Source organism: Schistocerca piceifrons, chromosome 2 (genome assembly GCF_021461385.2).
Source record: "Schistocerca piceifrons isolate TAMUIC-IGC-003096 chromosome 2, iqSchPice1.1, whole genome shotgun sequence".
Lineage (NCBI taxonomy): Eukaryota > Metazoa > Arthropoda > Insecta > Orthoptera > Acrididae > Schistocerca > Schistocerca piceifrons.
In genome coordinates, this window is record NC_060139.1 from 114,849,656 (window position 1) to 114,871,192 (window position 21,537).

Here is a 21,537-nt window from a genome sequence, read left to right on the forward strand (position 1 = left end):
ACAGTTTTAATCTGCCAGGAAGTTTCGTCCCTTTAAGTATTTGAGCACGGGAAAATGGGCTGTCCAAAACCGGCGACGAGGCAACTGTGATGCACAACGGGCCATAGATGACAGGCGTGAACGATGGCGGCGAATGGACGTACAACTGTTGAACAACTGACCACCCAGGTGAACCAAGTGGCTATCGACGGCGTTCCACAACGACCATTCAGCGAAGGTTGCTGCGTATGGGCCTCTACAGCAGGCACCTAGTTCATGCACCCATGCTGACAGCAGTTCATCGGCAACGAAGGATGGAATTCGCAAACCAGTATCGGAACTGGATGTCCACTGAGTGGCGGTTGGATCGTCGGAAGGGTCCAGGACGGAAAAGGGAGCGTTGCTGTCTGGGTAATGTGTTCGTGGCTGTAGTCCCTAGGTGATCTCCTCATCCTGGAAGGCACAATGAATCATCACACGTTTGTATCTATCGTTGGGGACCATTTCCACCCCTCCATACAATTTGTTTTTCCTGGACATGGTGGCATCTACCAGCAGGACAATGCAACGTATACACAGCTCGCAGTGTACGTGCGTGGTTCGGTGAGCACCACGATTAGTTTACTGTACTCCCGTGGCCAACAAACTTAGGGCACCTCCTCGCTCGAACTATTCACGCCGTAGATCCTCAAGCGCGAAACCTAGCGCAGCTGGTCGGCATGGCTCCACATACCTGTCGGTACCTTCCAGAAGTTCATTAATTCTCTTTCTGCACGTCTCGAAGCGGTCCGCGCTGCAAATGGTGGTCAGACTTTTGACAGCTGATCACATTAATGTAACTGGACAGTGTACAAACAAATCTGCTTGCACATACACTAGACTTTCATTTTTCTTTATCCGGTACAGATCACAGGATTACTGCTGATGCTCAAAACTACAGATGTAAGGCATTGCAATCCATGTACGGTCACCCTGGTGAATGAATTTCTCGCTGATAAAAATACCCATCAGTTACTCTGGTCAGCGATATCTACATCACCGTTGAACAATGTGTACAATATTAAATGTTGCAAAAATTTTTCGCTGGTGCCATCTGCCAGCAGCCTTAATAACTACTGCTGTAGCGAGACTATTCTTCATAAATTTACTTCAAGTAGAAACCATATTTGTATTCCTGTAATTATTTTAGAAAGTGAGCATTAAAATTTGGTTTAACACTATCGCCATAACGAGTACAATATGTAGTATTAATAAAAACAACTGTAGACTAAATTTTTAATTGCGTTCGTAGGAGACTTATCCTCAGTAAAACTGGTAAACCACTATTTAAAAAGAAGTTATAGTCGGTGGGTTGTATGCCTCCCCCCTTTTTCCCCTTCATCGGTCCAGGTTCCCCTCCCAACACCCCTCCCCCCCCCCCGCACCCACCCACCCAGTCACCCACCCATCTGCCGCTGTGTCGCCTCCACTGTGCTGGTTTAAGTGGATGCTCAGTGTTGTGCATCCCCTGTCGGTGTTGCGAACAGCCACCATACTGTCGCTAGTTGTGTTTTTATCTCATGCGAACAGAAACCAAACTGTCGCAGTGTTTTTTAATTGTGAATGTCTCCTTTGTGTGTGTCTTCCTCCGCATCATCAACGCTTTTTGGTATTTTACGTTCCGCCACTTTCCGCCATTTTACTGTTTTTAACGAAGTCACCGTTCTATCGCCTTTTTATGTATTGTTTGTTCTCTCACCATTGTTAACTTTTCTCTTGGCTGTAGAGCAGAGCATTAAGCTGCTGTCAGCCCGCCCCTCCCCAGGAGGGGGTAATCGAAAATCAATAAAGGAAAAAAAATGAGGTAGAACATCTCATCATATCCCCATCCCTTCGCACCCACATCGAACATTTCCGCTATGCTACACTATCTGCAACCTAGATTACAATAACCTTATTATTTCCCCTCTAATCACTAATTGCCACATCTATACAAACAAATCCCAACGTCTCGCCTACACACGCTCCATATCCTATCCCAAGGCGTCTTGAACCGACTGTTTCTCCCAGACAATGAAATCCCCCCCCCCCTCCCCGCCCCAATATTTATCCCTTCTACCAACTACAACTCTTCCCCACCTCTCCCACTCCACATCTGGGCTGCACTCACCTTTTCCCTCTTCATCGATTACATTCTTCTTCGATTACATTCCCCTTGTTAACACTGCCTTGTCCACGCATCAAAACTCCTCCCCAGCTTCTGTCTTCCCACTAGGCACTCGAAATGTATGTTCATCTCCATTGTGTCCTACCTACCGGACCCCTACATTTTTCTACCCATACCTCTCAACCCTATAGACTGTTTTCTCCCATTCAAGTCCTTCACCTTTTAAGTGAAAGTTCAATGCTGTTTCTCAAAAGAACGTCACCTTCTGTCTTGTTGTTGTTGTGATCTTCAGTCCTGAGACTGGTTTGATGCAGCTCTCCCTGCTACTCTATCCTCTGCAAGCTTCTTCACCTCCCAGTACCTACTGCAACCTACATCCTTCTGAATCCGCTTAGTCTATTCATATCTTGGTCCCCCTCTACGATTTTTACCGTCCACACTGCCCTCCAATACTAAATTCGTGATCCCTTGATGCCTGAGAACATGTCCTACCAACCGATCCCTTCTTTTAGTCAAGTTGTGCCACAAGCTCCTCTTCTCCCCAATTCTATTCAATACCTCCTCATTAGTTATGTGATCTACCCATCTAATTTTCAGCATTCTTCTGTAGCACCACATTTCAAAAGCTTCTATTCTCTTCTTTTCCAAACTATTTATCGTCCACGTTTTACTTCCATACATGGCTACACTTCATACAAATACTTTCAGAAACGACTTCCTGACCCTTAAATCTATACTCGATGTTAACAAATTTCTCTTCTTAAGAAACGCTTTCCTTGCCATTGCCAGTCTACATTTTATATCCTCCCTACTTTGAACATCATCAGTTATTTTGCTCCCCAAATAGCAAAACTCCTTTACTACTTGAAGTGTCTCATTTCCTAATCTAATTCCCTCAGCATCGGCCGACTTAATTCGATTACATTCCATTATCCTCGTTTTGCTTTTTTTTATGTTCATTGAACCATACAGTAAAGTTGCATGCCCTCGGGAAAAATTACGTCTATAGTTTCCCCCTTGCTTTCAGCCGTTCGCAGTACCAGCACAGCAAGGCCGTTTTGGTTAGTGTTACAAGGCCAGATCAGTCAATCATCCAGACTGTTGCCCGTCCAACTACTGAAAAGGCTGCTACCCCTCTTCAGGAACCACACCTTTCTCTGGCCTTTCAACAGATACCTCTCCATTGTGGTTGCACCTACAGTACGGCTATCTGTATCGCTGAGGCACAGAAGCCTCCCCACCAACGGCAAGATCCATGGTTCATGGGGGGGCCTTCTGACTTATTAGATCTTAGGTCTTCCAAAGCTCTTTTGAACTGTGATTCTAATATTGTATCTCCTACCTCTTCTATATCGACTCCTGTTTATTTTTCTATCAAGTCATCGGACAAGTCCGCCTCTCTCATAGAGGCCTTCAGTGTACTCTTTCCACCTATCCGTTCTCTCCTCTGCATTTAACAGTGGAATTCACGTTGCACTCTTAATGATACCGAGCTTGTGAGACCTTAACTTTTCCCGGCGAATTGAATGTTCAAATAACTTACGGGTTTGCTGCCGGGTGACATCGTCGAACCCCGCCGATATTTCGACAGGAGCACACTCTGCCATTCTCAAGGCACAAATGCAAGGAAGAAGAAATGTGCAAGAAAATTTAATACCTCGGTTCACAGAGGTGTTGAGTAAACAAATTTGTTTCGACATGTGCTGACTTCCACTTACTTTTTATTCAGTGGTCAGTACTACCAGCAGACTGATGGAGTTGCTATGGGAAGCCCGTTGTCACCTATTGTGGCCAATTGGTTTATGGAGGACTTTGAGGAACGTGCATTGGAGTCAGCGACCTTGAATGCTGAATCCACCCGAATATTCAGTTCACTATGGAGGTGGAAAAGAATGGATGCCTTCCCTTCCTTGATGTGTTGGTCAGAAGGAAGACTGATGGTACGTTGGGATATTCTGCTTATAGGAAGCCTACCCACACTGACTTGTATCTGCGAGCTGACAGTTGTCACCATCCAGCTCAGCGTGAAAGAGTACTTCGCACCTTGGTTCACAGGGCCACGTTATCTCAGACCCTGAAAGTTTGGCAGCTGAGCTCTCACATCTCGAAGTCACCTTTCGTGAGAATGGTTATAGTGAGAGGCAGATCAAACGTGCGTTGCGCTATCAGCCTTCTGTGCAACGGGTGAGTGACGATAGCAACGAAGTGGCAGCTAAGTCTACGGCCTTTTTGCCTTACGCAGGAAGCATTTCCAACAGGATTGGCCGTATTTTGCGGAAATGTGATGTGAAATGTGTTTTTCGACCACCTTCTAAGATCAAGGCCCTGTTGGCGTCCGTAAAAGATGATCTTGGTTTGCGTAAGGCTGGGGTCTATCGTATTCCTTGCAGTTGTGGCATGTCATATATTGGTCAGACAATCAGGACTGTGGAAGACCGGTGTATTGAACATAAGCGTCACACACGCGTACAACAGCCGAGCAAATCCGCTATTGCAGAACATTGCCTTGACACCGGTCATCCTATGGAATACAACAACACGGAGATTCTGGCTTGCACGTCCAGCTATTGGGATACTGTTATTAAGGAAGCTGTTTAAATCAAACTATCAAGCGACCTTATTAACAGAGATGGTGGATTTTGTTTAAATGCTGCTTGGAATCCGGCTGTGCCTCTCATCAAAAAACAGAGGGACAGAATTAGTGCTACCCTACCTGTTGATTAATAGTAACTATCGATATTTCTGATGTTGGGTATCTTTGTGTTGACACTTGTTCTGTGTGTGGTATCTTCCTTGTTTCTCCTCTGTGAACCGAGATATTAAATTTCCTTGCACATTTCTTCTTCCTTGCATTTGTGCCTTGAGAATGGCAGGGTGTGCTCCTGTCGAAATATCGGCGGCGTTCGACGACGTCACCCGGCAGCAAACCCGTAAGTTATTTGAAGATACCGAGCTTGTTTTTAATTTCATAGAATTAATTACGTAACTTTAGTTTTTCGACTTGATAATTAAAAATGGTACGCTTAACTCTTCCACAAAACAGCAAAACTAAGGAACAATAAGCTGGAACACGTTACAGAAACGAAGCAACAAAAGGAATGTCTTCTAGTTGTGACCACGCCTCCGCAGCACCAGACAGACGGCGCACTTACCGTGGACTGCATGAGGTCGAAGCATTCCTTCTTCTCGGGGTCGGTGTCGTAGCTGTGGAGCGCCTGGGTGAGGCCGCGGTCGAAGCCCGCCTGCAGGTGACCGCGGTACGCGTAGATGGAGACGGCCGCGCCCACCTCCAGGATGAAGATCACCAGCAGGAAGGCGCCGTACTGCCGACACAACACGGGGGCGCCCGTCAAACGGAGTGCGGCTGCCGACTCCACATTCGTAACACTATTTGTTTACGGTTCATCTAAATTGTTACAACTTTTTTCTTGCTTTAAAATTTTCGCATATTGGTATCATATTTTCTGTAGATGTAAAGTGCGCTATACTGTAGTTTGAAGTTCTTTGCATTGTATGTGAGTAATGTATGTAAAATACTATGTAAATTGTTTATTACGTTAAATAATTTTCTGATGACTTTTGTTTTTAAAAATATTTGTGTGTATCAATTGTGTATGTTGTAGGCCTGATACAGGCACACACTGTTTTCTATTAACCCTTTCAGACCCGACTTTTTTCTGGTGGAAGGAAAATTTTTATTTATGTGGTAATGCTCTTAGATGACTTTTTAAAGAATTTATATGCAAGTTTTATACAAAATTCTGTGCCTGTTTTCAAAACATATTTCGTGTATTTGACTTCATTATATTGACCAAGGTAACTAATTTCAAAATTTTCTGTACTGTAGTAATTAGTAAAATATTCATTCAATAATTATCATGCAAAATAACAATAACAATATTGGATTATACGGTGTAGTATATCGAACCAACCACAACTGTGTATACTGTTGTTCACCATTTGCTACACTGTCTTGCTGATATTTTCACAATCAAGCCCAACAGTTGGCAGCACTTGCACAGGATGGAAAGATTGAACACTCACAAATGTATGCTTCAGGTTAACATTGGTAAAAAATACTTCTGCTGCAGCCAGGACACAGTAAAATTTAATGTACACAATTGTAGCCAGAGGGTCTGAAAGGGTTAAAAAGATAGCATGAGAACCATGAACCTGCTACTCCTGTTATCACATAATATTTTTACTGTTATGTAAGGATATCATGCTTAACACAATCAAAAGCTTTAGCTAGATCACAGAATATTCCAAGTGGTAATAACTTTTGATTTATTAATTCTAATATATCGTCTGTAAAAGTGAATGTAGCTTGATCAGTTGACAATCCTTTCCGAAATCCAAACTGACAGTGAATGAGAATATTTTTCTGTACTAAGTGTTTATAAAGTCTATTGTACATAACCCTTTCAAACCCTTTCGAAAATATTGCCAATAATGAAATGCGATGGAATTTTTCCACTGATGATTTGTCTCCTTTTTTGTGTAATGGTTTGACAATAGCATATTTAAGCCTATCTGGAAAAGTACCACTGTGTAGGGATTCATTACATAAGTAGTTCAGCATGCCACAAAGTTCTGAGGAGCAACATTTAATTATGGTAGTGCTGATTTCATCATAACCACTGGAACATTTGTTTTTAAGAGAGCTAATAATATTAGAAATCTCTTTCGGTGAGGTAGGATATAGTTGAATTTTGTCAAACTTCTCCAGAAATGCATTTTTTAAATATTTTAAGCTGTCTGCTGAGGGACTATGCCAACATAAGTTGTCTGCTGCTGAAACGAAAAAGTTATTGAAAGTGTTTGCAATTTTGGAGGTATCTGTAATCAACTCATTATTTACATTTAACATAATTTCCTCATTTGCCTGATTAGTTTTTTCTGTTTCACTTTTTACTATATTCCATGTAGTTTTTATATTGTTAGTAGAGGCAATTATTTTTTCTTCAAAATAAATACATTTTGAGGTTCTGATTACTTTGTTTAGAAATTTACAAAATCATTTGTAATGTGATTTAGGTGTGTAGTCATCGTTTTCCCTTGACATTAAGTACAGTCTTATTTTTGTTTTGCAAGATACTTTTATTCCATTTGTAATCCAAGGTTTTGAAACATTTAATCTATTTGCTTTGATTACTTTCTTAGGGCAGCAGTTTTCAATGTAACCTATGGCCGTATTAGAGAAACATATTTTTCATTTATCTTGGGTGAATTGTAGACATCTTTCCAGTCTGTATTCCTCAAGCAGTTTTTTATACCTTCAATTCCTGTTTCATTTATTATTCGTATAGTTTCCCACTTCCTGTTACTAGTTGAATCAGACTGCACTATATTAAATGTAATAAATGGGTCATCATGATCTGAAAGGCCATAAATTAATCCGAGTATCCTGTAAACCAGACTTAAGAAGTGCCAATTTAATATAAAGGGCACCATTTAAATTGTTTTTTTGTGTAAATAATGAAAAAATTTCCTTCATTTTGCAAAGTGTTATAGTAAAAGTTTGCTTACGAAAAATTCAGTCAGAGTAAAGACAAGTTACTAGAATCTGTTAAATGACTATACAGAGTTAGTTCAAAGAATAACAGCTTCTGAAAATAAATTCCAGTAAGAAAGGGGTTTTCTTGAAATGAACTGTTCAGTATAAAAGGTGTGTGCTTTAGTATCTACGTGATTTAGTATTTAAGTTTGTTGATTATAGAAAATGCTTTTCTACGGGTCCCCTGTGGTCCAATTTTTTAGCTTCCTTGAAGTTGTCTACTGGGCTTTTTCTCTTTTAAAAACGTAATGTATAATTGTGTAGTCCAACATTGTTTACGTGGAGTAATATTTATTTGAAGAAGCAACTTAAACTGTAGCAAGAAAGAAGGCAAAATTTACACTTCTGCTTTTCCAATACTTAACTGTTTCATTGCCTGGATAGACTGGCGACCATTAGTACATGTTTTAAACCACTAAATGATCTTGGAACTCAGCTGCCCTAGCTTCAGTAAAATATTATTGATACTGCGTTTCTTTCTAACCGCGGGGTAAGATCTTAGGAAAAGAATTGAATAGTCTGGTTTACTTATCCATTAAACACAAATTACGGTCAAATCCTGTAAAAAGGGTATCTCTGCTGATCAGCTTTTCCTATTAACAGGACTACCCTTCCATAGTGTACTTTATTTGCAAACTAAACTAAATTTTAGTAAGAGGTTTATACGTGGCTTTTCCCGTGACAGGACTATTTGTTCTGTTGGGGTATAGTAAACGTGGAAACATAGAGACAGGGTTTTCTGTTATTTAGGCAACAGCATACTACATTTTAATAGTAGTGGTAGGGTTATAAAGTCAGCGGTTTGGCAGCAAACTCATGGAACAAGACTAGTCATTCCTCTAAAAGCACACTCTGGTCACTTTGGAAAGCTGTAGATGGTGCGCAACTGCTACTACATTCTCATGTGGCACTTCTACAGAATACATATATATATATATGTATATGTATATATATATATGCAGCGAGCGTAGCCTATTGCACATGTTCTCAACATCTAAACCGGCTGGTCATGTGATTTTGGGACGACGCTGCTTGTCTACAGTTTGTGGTAATAACGAAACTTGAAGATTACACGAATTCGCATTTGTATTGTGTACGTTTCTGCACTTTTGACTTTTATTAACAACTATGTTGCAGTATTTTCGTTGCTGCGGATATTAATAGAAGGATATGAAAGAAGGAAGGGTTACATTACATAGGTACGTACAACAAACATACACTTGTAAACCTCATATTGATATGAGCCACTTTATATGTTGGAAAATGTCGAGACACTGTATTATAAAGTCTTGTATTGTAGACATTATTTCTGTGAATTTGTGGCCAAGCTTTTGCGAGAAAAGTACTACACTACTGGCCATTAAAATTGCTACACCACGAAGATGACGTGCTACAGACGCGAAATTTAACCAACAGGATGAAGATGCTGTGATACGCAAATGAATAGCTTTTCAGAGCACTCACACAAGTTTGGCGCCGGAGACGATACCTACAACGTGCTGACATGAGGAAAGTTTCCAACCGATTTCTCTTACACAAACAGCAGTTGACCGGCGTTGCCTGGTGAAACGTTGTTGTGATGCCTCATGTAAGAAGGAGAAATGCGTACCATCACGTTTCCGACTTTGATAAAGGTCAGCCGGCCTGTGTGGCAGTGCGGTTCTAGGCGCTTCAGTTGGAACCGTGTGACCGCTACGGTCGCAGGTTCGAATCCTGCCTCGGGCATGGATGTGTGTGGTGTCCTTAGGTTAGTTAGGTTTAAATAGTTCTAAGTTCGTTGGGACTGATGACCACAGATGTTAAGTCCCGTAGTGCTCAGAGCCATTTGAACCATTTTTTTGGTAAAGGTCAAATTGTAGCCTATCGCGGTTGCGGTTTATCGTATCACGACATTGCTGCTCGCGTTGGTCGAGATCCAATGACTGTTAGCAGAATATGGAATCGGTGGGTTCAGGAGGGTAATACGAAACGCCGTGCTGGATCCAACGGCCTCGTATCACTAGCAGTCGAGATGACAGGCATCTTATGCACATGGCTGTAACGGATCGTGCAGCCACGTCTCGATCCCTGAGTCAACAGATGGGCAAGTTTGCAAAACAACAACTATCTGCACGAACAGTTCAACGACGTTTACAGCAGCGTGGACTATCGGCTCGGAGATCATTGCTACGGTTACCCTTGACACTGCATCACAGACAGAAGCGCCTACGATGGTGTACTCGACGAACCTGGGTGCACGAATGGCAAAACGTCATTTTCTCGGATGAATCGAGGTTCTGTTTCCAGCATCATGATGGTCGCATCCGTGTTTGGCGACATCGAAGTGAATGCACATTGGAAGCGTGTATTCGTCATCGCCATACTGGCGTATCACCCCGCGTGATGGTATGGTTACACGTCTCGGTCACCTCTTGTTCGCATTGACGGCACTTTGAACAGTGGACGTTATATTTCGGATGTGTTACGACCCGAGGCTCTACCATTCATTCGATCCCTGCGAAACCCTACATACCTCGTCGCAATACGCCAGCCACTACTCTTGATGAACTGTGGTATCGTGTTGAAGCTGCATGGGCAGCTGTACCTGTACACGCCATCCAAGCTCTGTTTGACTCAATGCCCAGGCGCATGAAGGCCATTATTACGGCCAGAGGTGGTTGTTCTGGGTACTGACTTCTCAGGATCTATGTACGCAAATTGCGTGAAAATGTAATCATATGTCAGTTCTAGTATAATATATTTGTCCAGTGAATACCCGTTTATCATCTGCATTTCTTCTTGGTGTAGCAATTTTAATGGCCAGTAGTGTAGTTAAATTTGCAAGTGTGTTTGAGTCAAACATATTGGTGTTAAACCATATGCAGATAAAATTTATACATGACAGTTTGATTAATTTCCTCAAATTTATGCATGTTCTCAAACCCTTGTGTGTACCTAAGTACTTATGCATGAGACAGTGTCCTATACAGTGTCATTGTAATGTAATTAATTAGAACACATTCGACAGTATGGATCAGTGCAATAGAAAACGTAAAAAAGTATTGTTGCCTACCGCTTCTTTTATTACTCCAAAATTCGTGCATTAATCCTGTATTTATTATTTTTCTGTGCATAATGTTTGGTTTTACTTTCCTGCTGAGATGATTAGAAAATGTTATAGCTGTTTTACTTTTATATAAAAATCAGAAGGATGAGTGAAGAAAAATTGAAAATAATAATGGTGCAAATCGCTTAATGTATTTACGGTAACGCTTTCATAGTTACAAATGTGTTGTTTTTTCGTGACACTTCGGCGCCGTCTGCAATGTCATTGCAACGTAATTAATTACAAGAAAGATTCGACAATATGGATAAATATAAAAGAAAACAACAAAAATATTGTTGGCTGTCACTAGTTATCCCGTTACCACAAAAACGTCAGTAAAGAAGAGTCTGAGTTACAAGTTGCAACACTGTGCCGCGCATACTGGCATGACCAGCTCCCAGCTACTGGCAGTCAACTGTGTGACAATGAACACTAAACGTATGTTCCGATAATAACATCTCATTAGCGCCATCGGGCTTGCGACAGGTCCTCGGCACTGCACTCCGTTCCAAGCCAGCCTGTCAACATAGCGTCCACAGTTACAGCCCTCTTTGTATAGCAATGCCCGTCGGCTGTATGGAAATAGCGAATTGACATGGGTCGATGCAGAGGCGCGACAGGATGGCTGAAAGCAGCTGTCATGTTGGAAGTGTACACGAACACTTCGCGAATGAAATTATCCATTTTGCCGGTGTATCAACGCGGACTGCCCAACGGCTCTCTAAGGAAAGTAAAACTGTTTAAAAACAATGGTAAAAATATCTTAACCGACAGCAGCCGGAGACGACTGTCACGCTTTGTCATTGACAAACGGCTTCGGACACAACAGGATTTGCTGCTATCACTCAATGCACGTTTTCCTCAATCAGTTCCGACCGAACGTTGCAAAGGAAACTGCATGCATGGATATTTGGAGTCAGGTGTCTCGTAAAAGACTATTGTTCGTAGCGTCATATGAAACTACAAGTCTTTAGTGGGTCAAGCAACACAGAAACTGAATATCAGCTGACTGGAGGAATCCACTGCAGTTCAACGAATCGCGATTTTTCCTCTATGAAAATGACGCAAGAAGAGAATGAGCCGTTTAACCTGCAATTTGTGTTATTCCGGCCGAAGATGGTTCTACGATGCGTTTGGGGTGATATAGTACTGTGACTTGGACCCACTCATTCGAGTTACCGTGAACATGAAACAGTATTATAAGACATAATGAAAATGAAAGCTTGAAAATTAGCTGCAATGAGGTGATATATTTAATATTTTACACGACAGGTCTGCTTCGGCTTAACTGCCATTATCAAGTGACTTGCGAAAATAACATTATTAAGATTATTAACATGTAAATCGTACCTGTTTTATGTTTACGTTTAGGTTGGTACTTAAGTCTAGTTGGAAGTGAGGACCGTATTGTGTCTAAAGTAAATTTTTCCTGTCAAGCCGTGGTAAATAGTTAGAAAACGTAAAAAAAAAAATGTTCTTGAAGATACTTTGACAGTTCATTGTTTTGACAGCTCTTTGCTACGATGCTGTATGTTTACAAAGTATATACAGCTTACCAGAGACGATATTACATTCGTTGTTTAAATTATCTTTTGAGTTTTATCTACGGTCTGTTATTGTTTTGTTTTCCAAATTACTATCCCTTTTCGTACTCTATTAAGTCAATAAAGTTTGCGAGATAGTATTTATGTTTAAGGTGTGTGTGTTAATTTAGAATTTCATACTGACATTTTCTTATATGAATATATATTTACAGTTCTTCTAGAATGTTCATAGTAAATCCTTTCGGTATTCTGTACAGTATCTGTAACGTAGTGTCAATTTTCTCGGTTATGTGGTGTTGAGTTTTCAGATGTAAATAGAAGATTGACGGATTGCTATCATTGTTTCTAGTATGTTCTTAACGTCTGAAGCTTAAATTTCGTCCGGTTTGGCCAGTATAGAACCTGTTTCAATCGTCACAGGTGTTTTGTACATTCCTGAGATTTTGGTTATGCTTAAACGTAACTTCGTTATAAGATTGTAAATTGTACGGAAAACCAGTTGTATGTGTGTGTATGTGAATACTGCATTTATCTTATTTGATTTTCGTCCTAGGTAAATTGTAGGTATGTAGGTTGTTCTCTGTTTGGTTAAGGTAAGATGTCACTTCCAACTAGACGTATGTACCATTGAAAATGTAAACATAAAACAGGCACGACTTACGTATAGATAATCATACCAATGTTATTTTCGCAGGTCACTTGATAATGACAACTAACTTCCTGGCAGATTAAAACTGTGTGCCCGACCGAGACTCGAACTCGGGACCTTTGCCTTTCGCGGGCAAGTGCTCTACCAACTGAGCTACCGAAGCACGACTCATGCCCGGTACTCACAGCTTTACTTCTGCCAGTACCTCGTCTCCTACCTTCCAAACTTACGTTTTTTAAAATGGAACCCCGTTAGTTTTGTTAGCACATCTGAACATATAAACAAATACGTAATCAGTGCCGTTTGTTGCATTGTAAAATGTTAATTACATCCGGAGATATTGTAACCTAAATTTGACGCTTGAGTACCACTCCTCCGCTGTTCGATCGTGTGTATCGGAGAGCACCGAATTACGTAGGTATCCAAAGGGAACGGTAATGGACCTTAGGTACAGAAGAGACTGGAACAGCACATTACGTCCACATGCTAACACCTTTTTACTGGTCTTTTTCACTGACGCACATGTACATTACCATGAGAAGTGAGGTACACGTACACACGTGGTTTCCGTTTTCAATTACGGAGTGGAATAGAGTGTGTCCCGACATGTCAGGCCAATAGATGTTCAATGTGGTGGCCATCATTTGCTGCACACAATTGCAATCTCTGGCGTAATGAATGTCGTACACGCCGCAGTACATCTGGTGTAATGTCGCCGCAGGCTGCCACAATACGTTGTTTCATATCCTCTGGGGCTGTAGGCACATCACGGTACACATTCTCCTTTGACGTACCCCGTAGAAAGAAGTCCAGAGGTGTAAGATCAGGAGAACGGGCTAGCCAATTTATGCGTCCTCCACGTCCTATGAAACGCCCGTCGAACATCCTATCAAGGGTCAGCCTAGTGTTAATTGCGGAATGTGCAGGTGCACCATCATGCTGATACCACATACATCGACGCGTTTCCAGTGGGACATTTTCGAGCAACGTTGGCAGATCATTCTGTAGAAAGGCGATGTATGTTGCAGCTGTTTGGGCCCCTGCAATGAAGTGAAGACCAATGAGGTGGTCGCCAATGATTCCACACCATACATTTACAGTCCACGGTCGCTGTCGCTCTACCTGTCTGAGCCAGCGAGAATTGTCCACGGACCAGTAATGCAAATGGTTCAAATGGCTCTGAGCACTATGGGACTCAACTGCTAAGGTCATTAGTCCCCTAGAACTTACAACTACTGAAACCTAACTAACCTAAGGACATCACAAACATCCATGCCCGAGGCAGGATTCGAACCTGCGCCCGTAGCGGTCTTGCGGTTCCAGACTGCAGCGCCTTTAACCGCACGGCCACTTCGGCCGGCCCAGTAATGCATGTTCCGTAGATTCACTGCCCCGTGGTTCGTGAAACCCGCTTCATCGGTAAACAGGTAGAACTGCAGCGCATTCTCTGTTAATGCCCATTGACAGAATTGCACTCGATGATTGAAGTCATCACCATGTAATTGCTGATGTAGCGACACATGAAACGGGTGAAAGCGGTGACGATGCAGTGTGCGCATGACACTACTTTGACTCTCGCAATGTCCAGTGTACTCATGTGTGGGTTCATGGCAACAGCAACTAACACACCAACTGCACTCGCTTCTTCTGTGACGGGCCTGTTACGGACCCGTTTGTGTGCTACGACCATACCTGTTGCATACAGATGTTTTGCAATGTGCGGCACGTTGGATGCTCTCTGTCCGGGTACCGTTCTGCATACACCCTGCAGGCTTCAGCTGCATTTCGTCGACACTCGCCATAGGTGAATATCATCTCTGCCTTTCCAGAGTTCGAATACACCATGGTCACAGTTCCTACAACACTACACTATCACAGACGTGTGGTAGCACGGTGTACTACAGTTGGTCTGCGTGCGGAGACGAATGCAGAATAACAATAGCAGCAAGCGCTACATGCGGACACTGCGACAGCTAGACCAAACCATAACAGTGCACTACAGCCACACTCGTAAACACGTTCGTCATCGTAAACATGTCCCTGCAGATGCTGCTCGCCGACCGTGGCCCGTGTTTGTTACAACACGCAACTGAACGTCCGAGGTTTCAAGCGTCAACTTTAGGTTACAATATCTCCGGATGTAATTAACATTTTACAATGCAACAAACGGCACTGATTACGTATTTGTTTATATGTTCAAATGTGCTAACAAAACTAACGTGGTTCCATTTTTAAAAAAACGTAGGTTTGTGTTAAAAAACATACTTCCGTGCATTTTTGTATGGTTTGTATTAAACAATTACACTAGCCCCTCTCCTCACGTTCGGTCTGTGGAATCGGTTCGTCAGTATTTGATGTGGTTTACGAAATATATCCAGCGGTAACGTTAGGTGAGTCACCCTGTATAAGGCCAGTGCCTTGGAAATGAAAGAAAGGAAATGCAAGGAAGTTAAATTCAAATGGCTGCAGGAAAGAGTAGAAGAAATAGAAAAAATAAATCGTCTTTGGAAGCACAGATCAGCATACAGAAAAGTCAAAACAACTTTCAAGGAATTTAAAAACAAAGGCGTCAACTTAAATAATGTCAAAAGCATAGGCGAGAGCGGATATATGAACAGAATACACTGAAAAACTCTTTGAGGAGGAGTAACTTTCCTTTGATGAGACAGAAGTACAGACTACATTGAGAACATCTTCGAGGGAATGGAAGTGTGCTTTGATGTGATAGAAGAAGAAATGGGTGTCGATTTGGAGAATGTAGGGGGTGCAGCGTCGCAGCCAGAGTTTGGTAGAGGGTTTGGGAACACTTACTACGAAATGAGACACAAGGGACATATAACATTCTTAAGAAACTTCTAAAATCGTTGCAAGAAGTGGCAACCAAACTATTAGTAAAGTTCATTAGTAAACTCTGACGGATCAAGAAACAAAGTTCCCAGCAACACTAATATAAGAGATGCGATGCGATCCGTTTGGATTTGGTAAAGGTAAAGGCACCAGAGAGGCAGTTGTAGTTCTGTCGGCTTGCTCTATAACGGAAGCTAGACTTCAGAAAAATGAAGATACCTGCCTAGAATTTGTTGATCCAGAAAAAAGCCTTCGCCAATGTAAAGTTGTATTGGAATCCTCAGCAAAGATAGGTTTAAACTACAGAAAAAGACGGGCAATATGAATATGTACAAGAATCGAGAGGGAATAGTAAGAATCGAAAAGTGAGAGAGAAGTTCTCTTAGTTCTGAAGAGTGTAAGGCAGGGATAGGGCCTTTCTTCTCTACTCTTCAACCTGTATATCGAGGAAGCAATGAGCGAAATAAAAGAAAGACTTAGGAGTGGGATTAAGACTCAGGGTGAAAAGAAACCAATTAGATTCGCTGACGACAGTCCAGTTCTCTGTGTAAGTCAATATGCCTTACAACACCAATTGAAAGGAATTTACAGAACATAGCTTACGGACTGAGAGTAAACTAAATAATGACTAAAGCATTGAGGAAGAGCACAAACGATGTTATCAGCACCGGATGGTGTAGAGGCAGTGTCAACGACAGTGGTCGATAGAGTGCGTGTCACCCGTGAAAGGAAAGCCGGCTAAGGCGAGCTCTGACACGTGAAGAAAGTGATCCGTCAAAATGAATACAGCGAGTCCAGGTTAGAAGTGTGTTTGAGGTAAGAAAAGACGCATCAAAGAAGGAGACAAAATATTCTCTTTTTTTTTCATGGGGTTACTTTCAGCCACGACTAAGAAGCTGCTTGGAAAACCTGATCTAAAAGCCATCTTCCGATCATCACCCCCGACGAAAAATATTCTTGGCTCTGGGAAGGAACCATTGAGCCTTCCCTTACCTGGGATGTACAGTGTGTTTCACAATTCCTTTTACAGGCTTCTAGGGACTGCATAGCGGACTTCGTGGATAAAGTTTTTATAAACTAACCCTGGTCTGGAAATGGACCATTTAGATGTAAAATAAAGTTGTTATAGTTGAACGAAAATGGTGTCACACGTCGCAATTACACCATCAACTGACGATGGTGCCCTCTTCTCAGTTCGTGTTGTTTGTATTCGAAACGTGAAGAGGGACATGTGAAAGTGAAACGATCTCCAAACTTCTTTATATCCACACGGTACATTCCGTACATGGGTTCATTATCAAAGCTTTGTGTATTATGTACCCTCCACAACCTCTAGAACCTTGTAGCAGGAATTGTGAAACAGCCTGTGTAGCATACGTGAATGTGGCCGTCAGCACAACGGTTAATGTAGCACTAAATGTCGAAACGCTCGAGGAACAAATAGGTGTGTACATTTGGAACACACATAACGAATTTTGAGAACACCAGTTTGCTGTGCCTAGCCAGGGCTATTGAGAAAGCATGATAAAGGAATCTATGGTAATATGAATTCACGAAGAACCTGTCCACAGCGACGAAGGTCATAATTTAAGAAACGTCCCCAACATATCGACACTTTATCAGAAGATAATGAGTGTGACACTCGTCTCAACATCGCGACCCGGCAGGAAATCTGAGAGCCTTTCATCAGTTATACTCCGCAAGCCACCTGACGGTATATGGCGGAGAGCGCTATCTGATCCCTCTCTCTCTTCCATTCGTGAAAGGGTCGTGGGATGAGTGATTGTCCGCTAACCTCTGTATTTCATGCTAATCGGAAAAGGACGTGGAGGACAGGCTGTACGCCGCACGTGTTGCTTTTGCAAGCCCCATACGTCCGGTCTTCCTGAATAAAGATTTTACACTACGCACCAAACTGATGGTGTATCGAACAGTTGTTGTTTGTACCCAGCTCTACGGTTGCGAAAGCTGGGCACAGTATCGCCGTGCTCTTAAGGAACTCGAACGCTTCAACCAACAGAAGCATAATACTTAAGGAACATCAAATGGGATGACTTCATATCAAACTTTACCGTTCTTGAGAAGGCAAAAATATATGGTATACCAGCCATCGTAATTGATCATCAGCTCAGATGTACCATGTAAAAATTCTTCCTGATCGAATCCTTAGTGAAGGATACACCCTCCGCGCACCAAAGCCAATACATTGCCGACCGTGAGCGCTTTCCTAACACGGCGCTGACACTCCACTAATGACGTCACAGTGCGTTTCGTAATGGTTACTGCACACAAATGTACTGTATTGTTAGTTCGCAAATGTTGCTAGCGCTCACCACAAAACAATCGTGGCTCCATATCAACCGACTTTAATCGATCCGAGCCGTCAGACAACACGCAGTGAACAAATAGTAGTGAGTTGGTTAATTCTTGCTCCATAGATAATTTGCACGTTTTTTACCCTAACGAAATGGAGCGAGTCACTTGGCATTATATATATCCTAAACCGTTCGTGTGGTTGGCTATTTGTTGGTCATTCAGAAATCAGCTTAAAAAACGTGTATAGAATGGAGCAGTAAGGAAGACAGTTCCAGTTTATTTTTAAACTTCGCTGTGCTGTCTTTGAAAGTTTTACGCTATTGGACAAATGTTGAAATATTTTTGTGGACAATGCCTCATTTGCCCAGCCACAGCTTTAGCGGTAAGTAACGAAGGCTATTTCTTCATCTCTTTCTATCCGAAGTACAGTAGGATCAGTACTGCAGTTATTACCGCTCTCATGGTTGGGACATGGATGAAACGTTTCTAATATAATCTTAAAACCGTTCCTCTCTGTCAGCTGCCCTGCGACGAAACACGGCCCCATGATGAGCTGTGAACCCTGCTGGTAGCCATTTTCATGTGCATAAACAGCAAAAGTGGTTTTCGAAAATACAGCCTTATTGACTGAACTTAATGCCAATCCAGCAATGGGCATCAGTTTGTTTCTGACTATATCGTCCCAAAATGCATCATTTACTGATCTGAAAGTCACATATCAAACACGGTGTAAATTCACTAACGAAAAATGACGCATAAACTTATGCAAATTAGGATGTAAATGTCTGAAAATTATTTTATATTCAATTACATACAACTGTGCGAATAAGATGTGGCTTCCTAACAAAACAAAATATACATGATTTGCACGTCGTTTTGGAAGGTGCGGACGTAGGACTATGTTGAATCACGTCCTATACTTTTTTTAATCTTTCAAACTGTTTGACACAATAAATGTCTACCTCTGTTCCTCTTATCATCCTCGTCTTCAACCCAAAGAATAGTGAGATCAGTTTCTTTCAGTCATTAGTTTCCAGTGTCTTCCGTATCGCTAAAGCTTTGAACGCTGCTCAGTTGCCAGTTTGCGAGTAGTTTTCCTCTATTTTCGTCGCCCTTCTGCTCTAGAAACGTCTTATCAGTAGCCTATTGTTGGTTCAGGAGAGATACCTTATCATGAAAGTCAATCTAGCCAGTGAGATGACGCGGAGGCAAAACAACAGACGAGTTGTGGAGTCAGCAGTTGCGCAGTTAACACACGGACAAAGGTGGGCCACGGAGCGGCAGCGTATGGTTCGGTCCTCGAGTTTAAAAGGACGAAGCAAGTGCTGGAGCAATAGTCACCTCGGCTCACTCTGGAGATGGCTGCACGGTATTCAACCGAAATATTAGAGGAAGTAACTGAATTTATGCGGCTGCACGCCCGAAATTTTATGGAACAGTCTTTACGCCGCGAAAACATGAAGCTGCACATCAAGCCTGTCCATTATCTACCGCCCTTTTTTTCAATATTCATATTGACGATATCTTTCATGAATGGTAATTGTCTTAAATTACACATCAAGATGTAATAACTTTAATTTTACGACGATGTTATTTGCTTATAAAAATGGTTCAAATGGCTCTGAGCACTATGGGACTTAACTTCTGAGGTCATCAGTCCCCTAGAACTTAGAACTACTTAAACATAACTAACCTAAGGACATCACACACATCCATGCCCGAGGCAGGATTCGAACCTGCGACCGTCTCCGTCCGGCACACAGTTTATATCTGCCAGGAAGTTTCATATCAGCGGACACTCCGCTGCAGAGTGAAAATCTCGTTCTGGATACAATTCTACTGTTTAGTGGGGGGACAAGCACTCGGAAGTAATACAGTGTAGAACATGATGCAAAGATATGTCGTGACGATATGGGTTGAGATTTTACCTTTCTGCAGATGTTTTCTCAAAGCGTCGTTTTAGAGGTCTCGCTTAAGAAAAAGACACATAAACAGCAATAAAGCATGTAAAAATATTAGTAAACGAGTCATGTCTACAAGTGTTTTTATTTGTAAGACAAAGAAATTACAGCCAATGGCTGCGAGAGGGGATCGATTGAAATCAATGGGGGAAGTTCATAACTTGTGGCGGACAGGGATTTGAACCCAGGTATCCAGATGCTCTGACCAAAATCGATCCGGGCACATTCGGCATTGCATCTGCTTGGACTACTCTAGCATGCCTCCCGCTACTTTTAACAAAGTAGACGAAATTTGTTATAACTGTTGTATTATAGCTTTATTCTGTTCTGTATTGTAGTTCTATTATTCTGATACTTTGTTCTATTCTCCCGTCGATTTCTTTATGGTATTAAATAGTTGTTTTCTTTGTTGCGATGAGCATTGTAAGTGCCACCTATTATCGGCTACTATGCCTACTTCCTTGCCGCAGTGGCAACGCCTGTTCCCGTCAGACCATCGGAGTTAAGCGCTGTCGGGCTGGGATAGTTCTTGGATGGGTGACCATTCAGTCTGCCGAGCGCTCAGACCCTGTGAGGCAAATTGAGGAGCTACTTGACTGAGAAGTAGCGACTCCGGTTTTGTAAACTGACGTACGGCTGGAAAGCGGTTTGTTGATCACATGCCCCCTCCCTATCCGCATCCAGTAACGCCTGTGGACTGAGGATGACCCGGCGGCCGGTCGGTACTGTTGGGCCTTCATGGTCTCTTCGGGCGAGGTTTAGTTTTTTAATTTTTATGTTTACTTGCTATGGGCAGTTTCCAGGAGCGCGCTCGGTAGTCGTGAAACGCCGCGTATACTGGGGGCGCCTCAGCGCCAGCCGCTGCTCGCTGCGTCAGCAGCCGCCGACAGCGCCGGCTGGAGCTCCGGCAGAGCTCGCGGCGGTGACCTTTGCCCCTGTCCATGCCCCGGGGGCTGCCGTATTGATTGGAGGCTGCCCCGGGCCCCGAAAGCCGCTCCCGCTTCCTCCGCCGCCCCTTTCCTGCCACACCTGCTGCTTCTCCTCGTCGTCCCATCTCACGTCGGCCTCCCAATGATCTGCTCTCCTCTGTAAAAGCTCAAACTACTACGTTAGTGCATAAATTCATAGCGTTTTTGTTTCGCGTACTGGTATTCCGGTTGCTATGGGTTTATTTATCGATTGTCATATTTTACTTCCCGTTCACTGTTGCTATCTGAGTTTACGATTTGTCTTTTGGAGATGGTGAGTGGAGCCGTGGACGCTAGAAAATGGAGTGCCAAGTGGAGGAATCGAAACGTTTCTGACGTATTCTTCTGTTTGAGTTCAGTACAGCAGCGGAGGCTACCGGGAACATTTACAACGTGCGTGGGGATAATTCCATTGGACACAGCACGGCAAGATAAAAGTTTTCACGTCTTAAGAACGGAAACCTTCGGGGAAACCTTCGGGTTTT

The 21,537-nt window shown here is 42.6% G+C and overlaps 1 protein-coding gene across 1 annotated transcript in view; it reads right to left on the minus strand.

The window, feature by feature from the left end:
- The window catches only part of LOC124774999 (tetraspanin-7-like), a 148,845-nt gene that overhangs the window by 61,270 nt on the left and 66,038 nt on the right, over positions 1-21,537 (minus strand). The window contains exon 3 of the mRNA XM_047249752.1: positions 5,278-5,448. Coding sequence (XP_047105708.1) covers positions 5,278-5,448 — 171 coding nt within the window. The remainder of the gene's footprint in view (positions 1-5,277; positions 5,449-21,537) is intronic.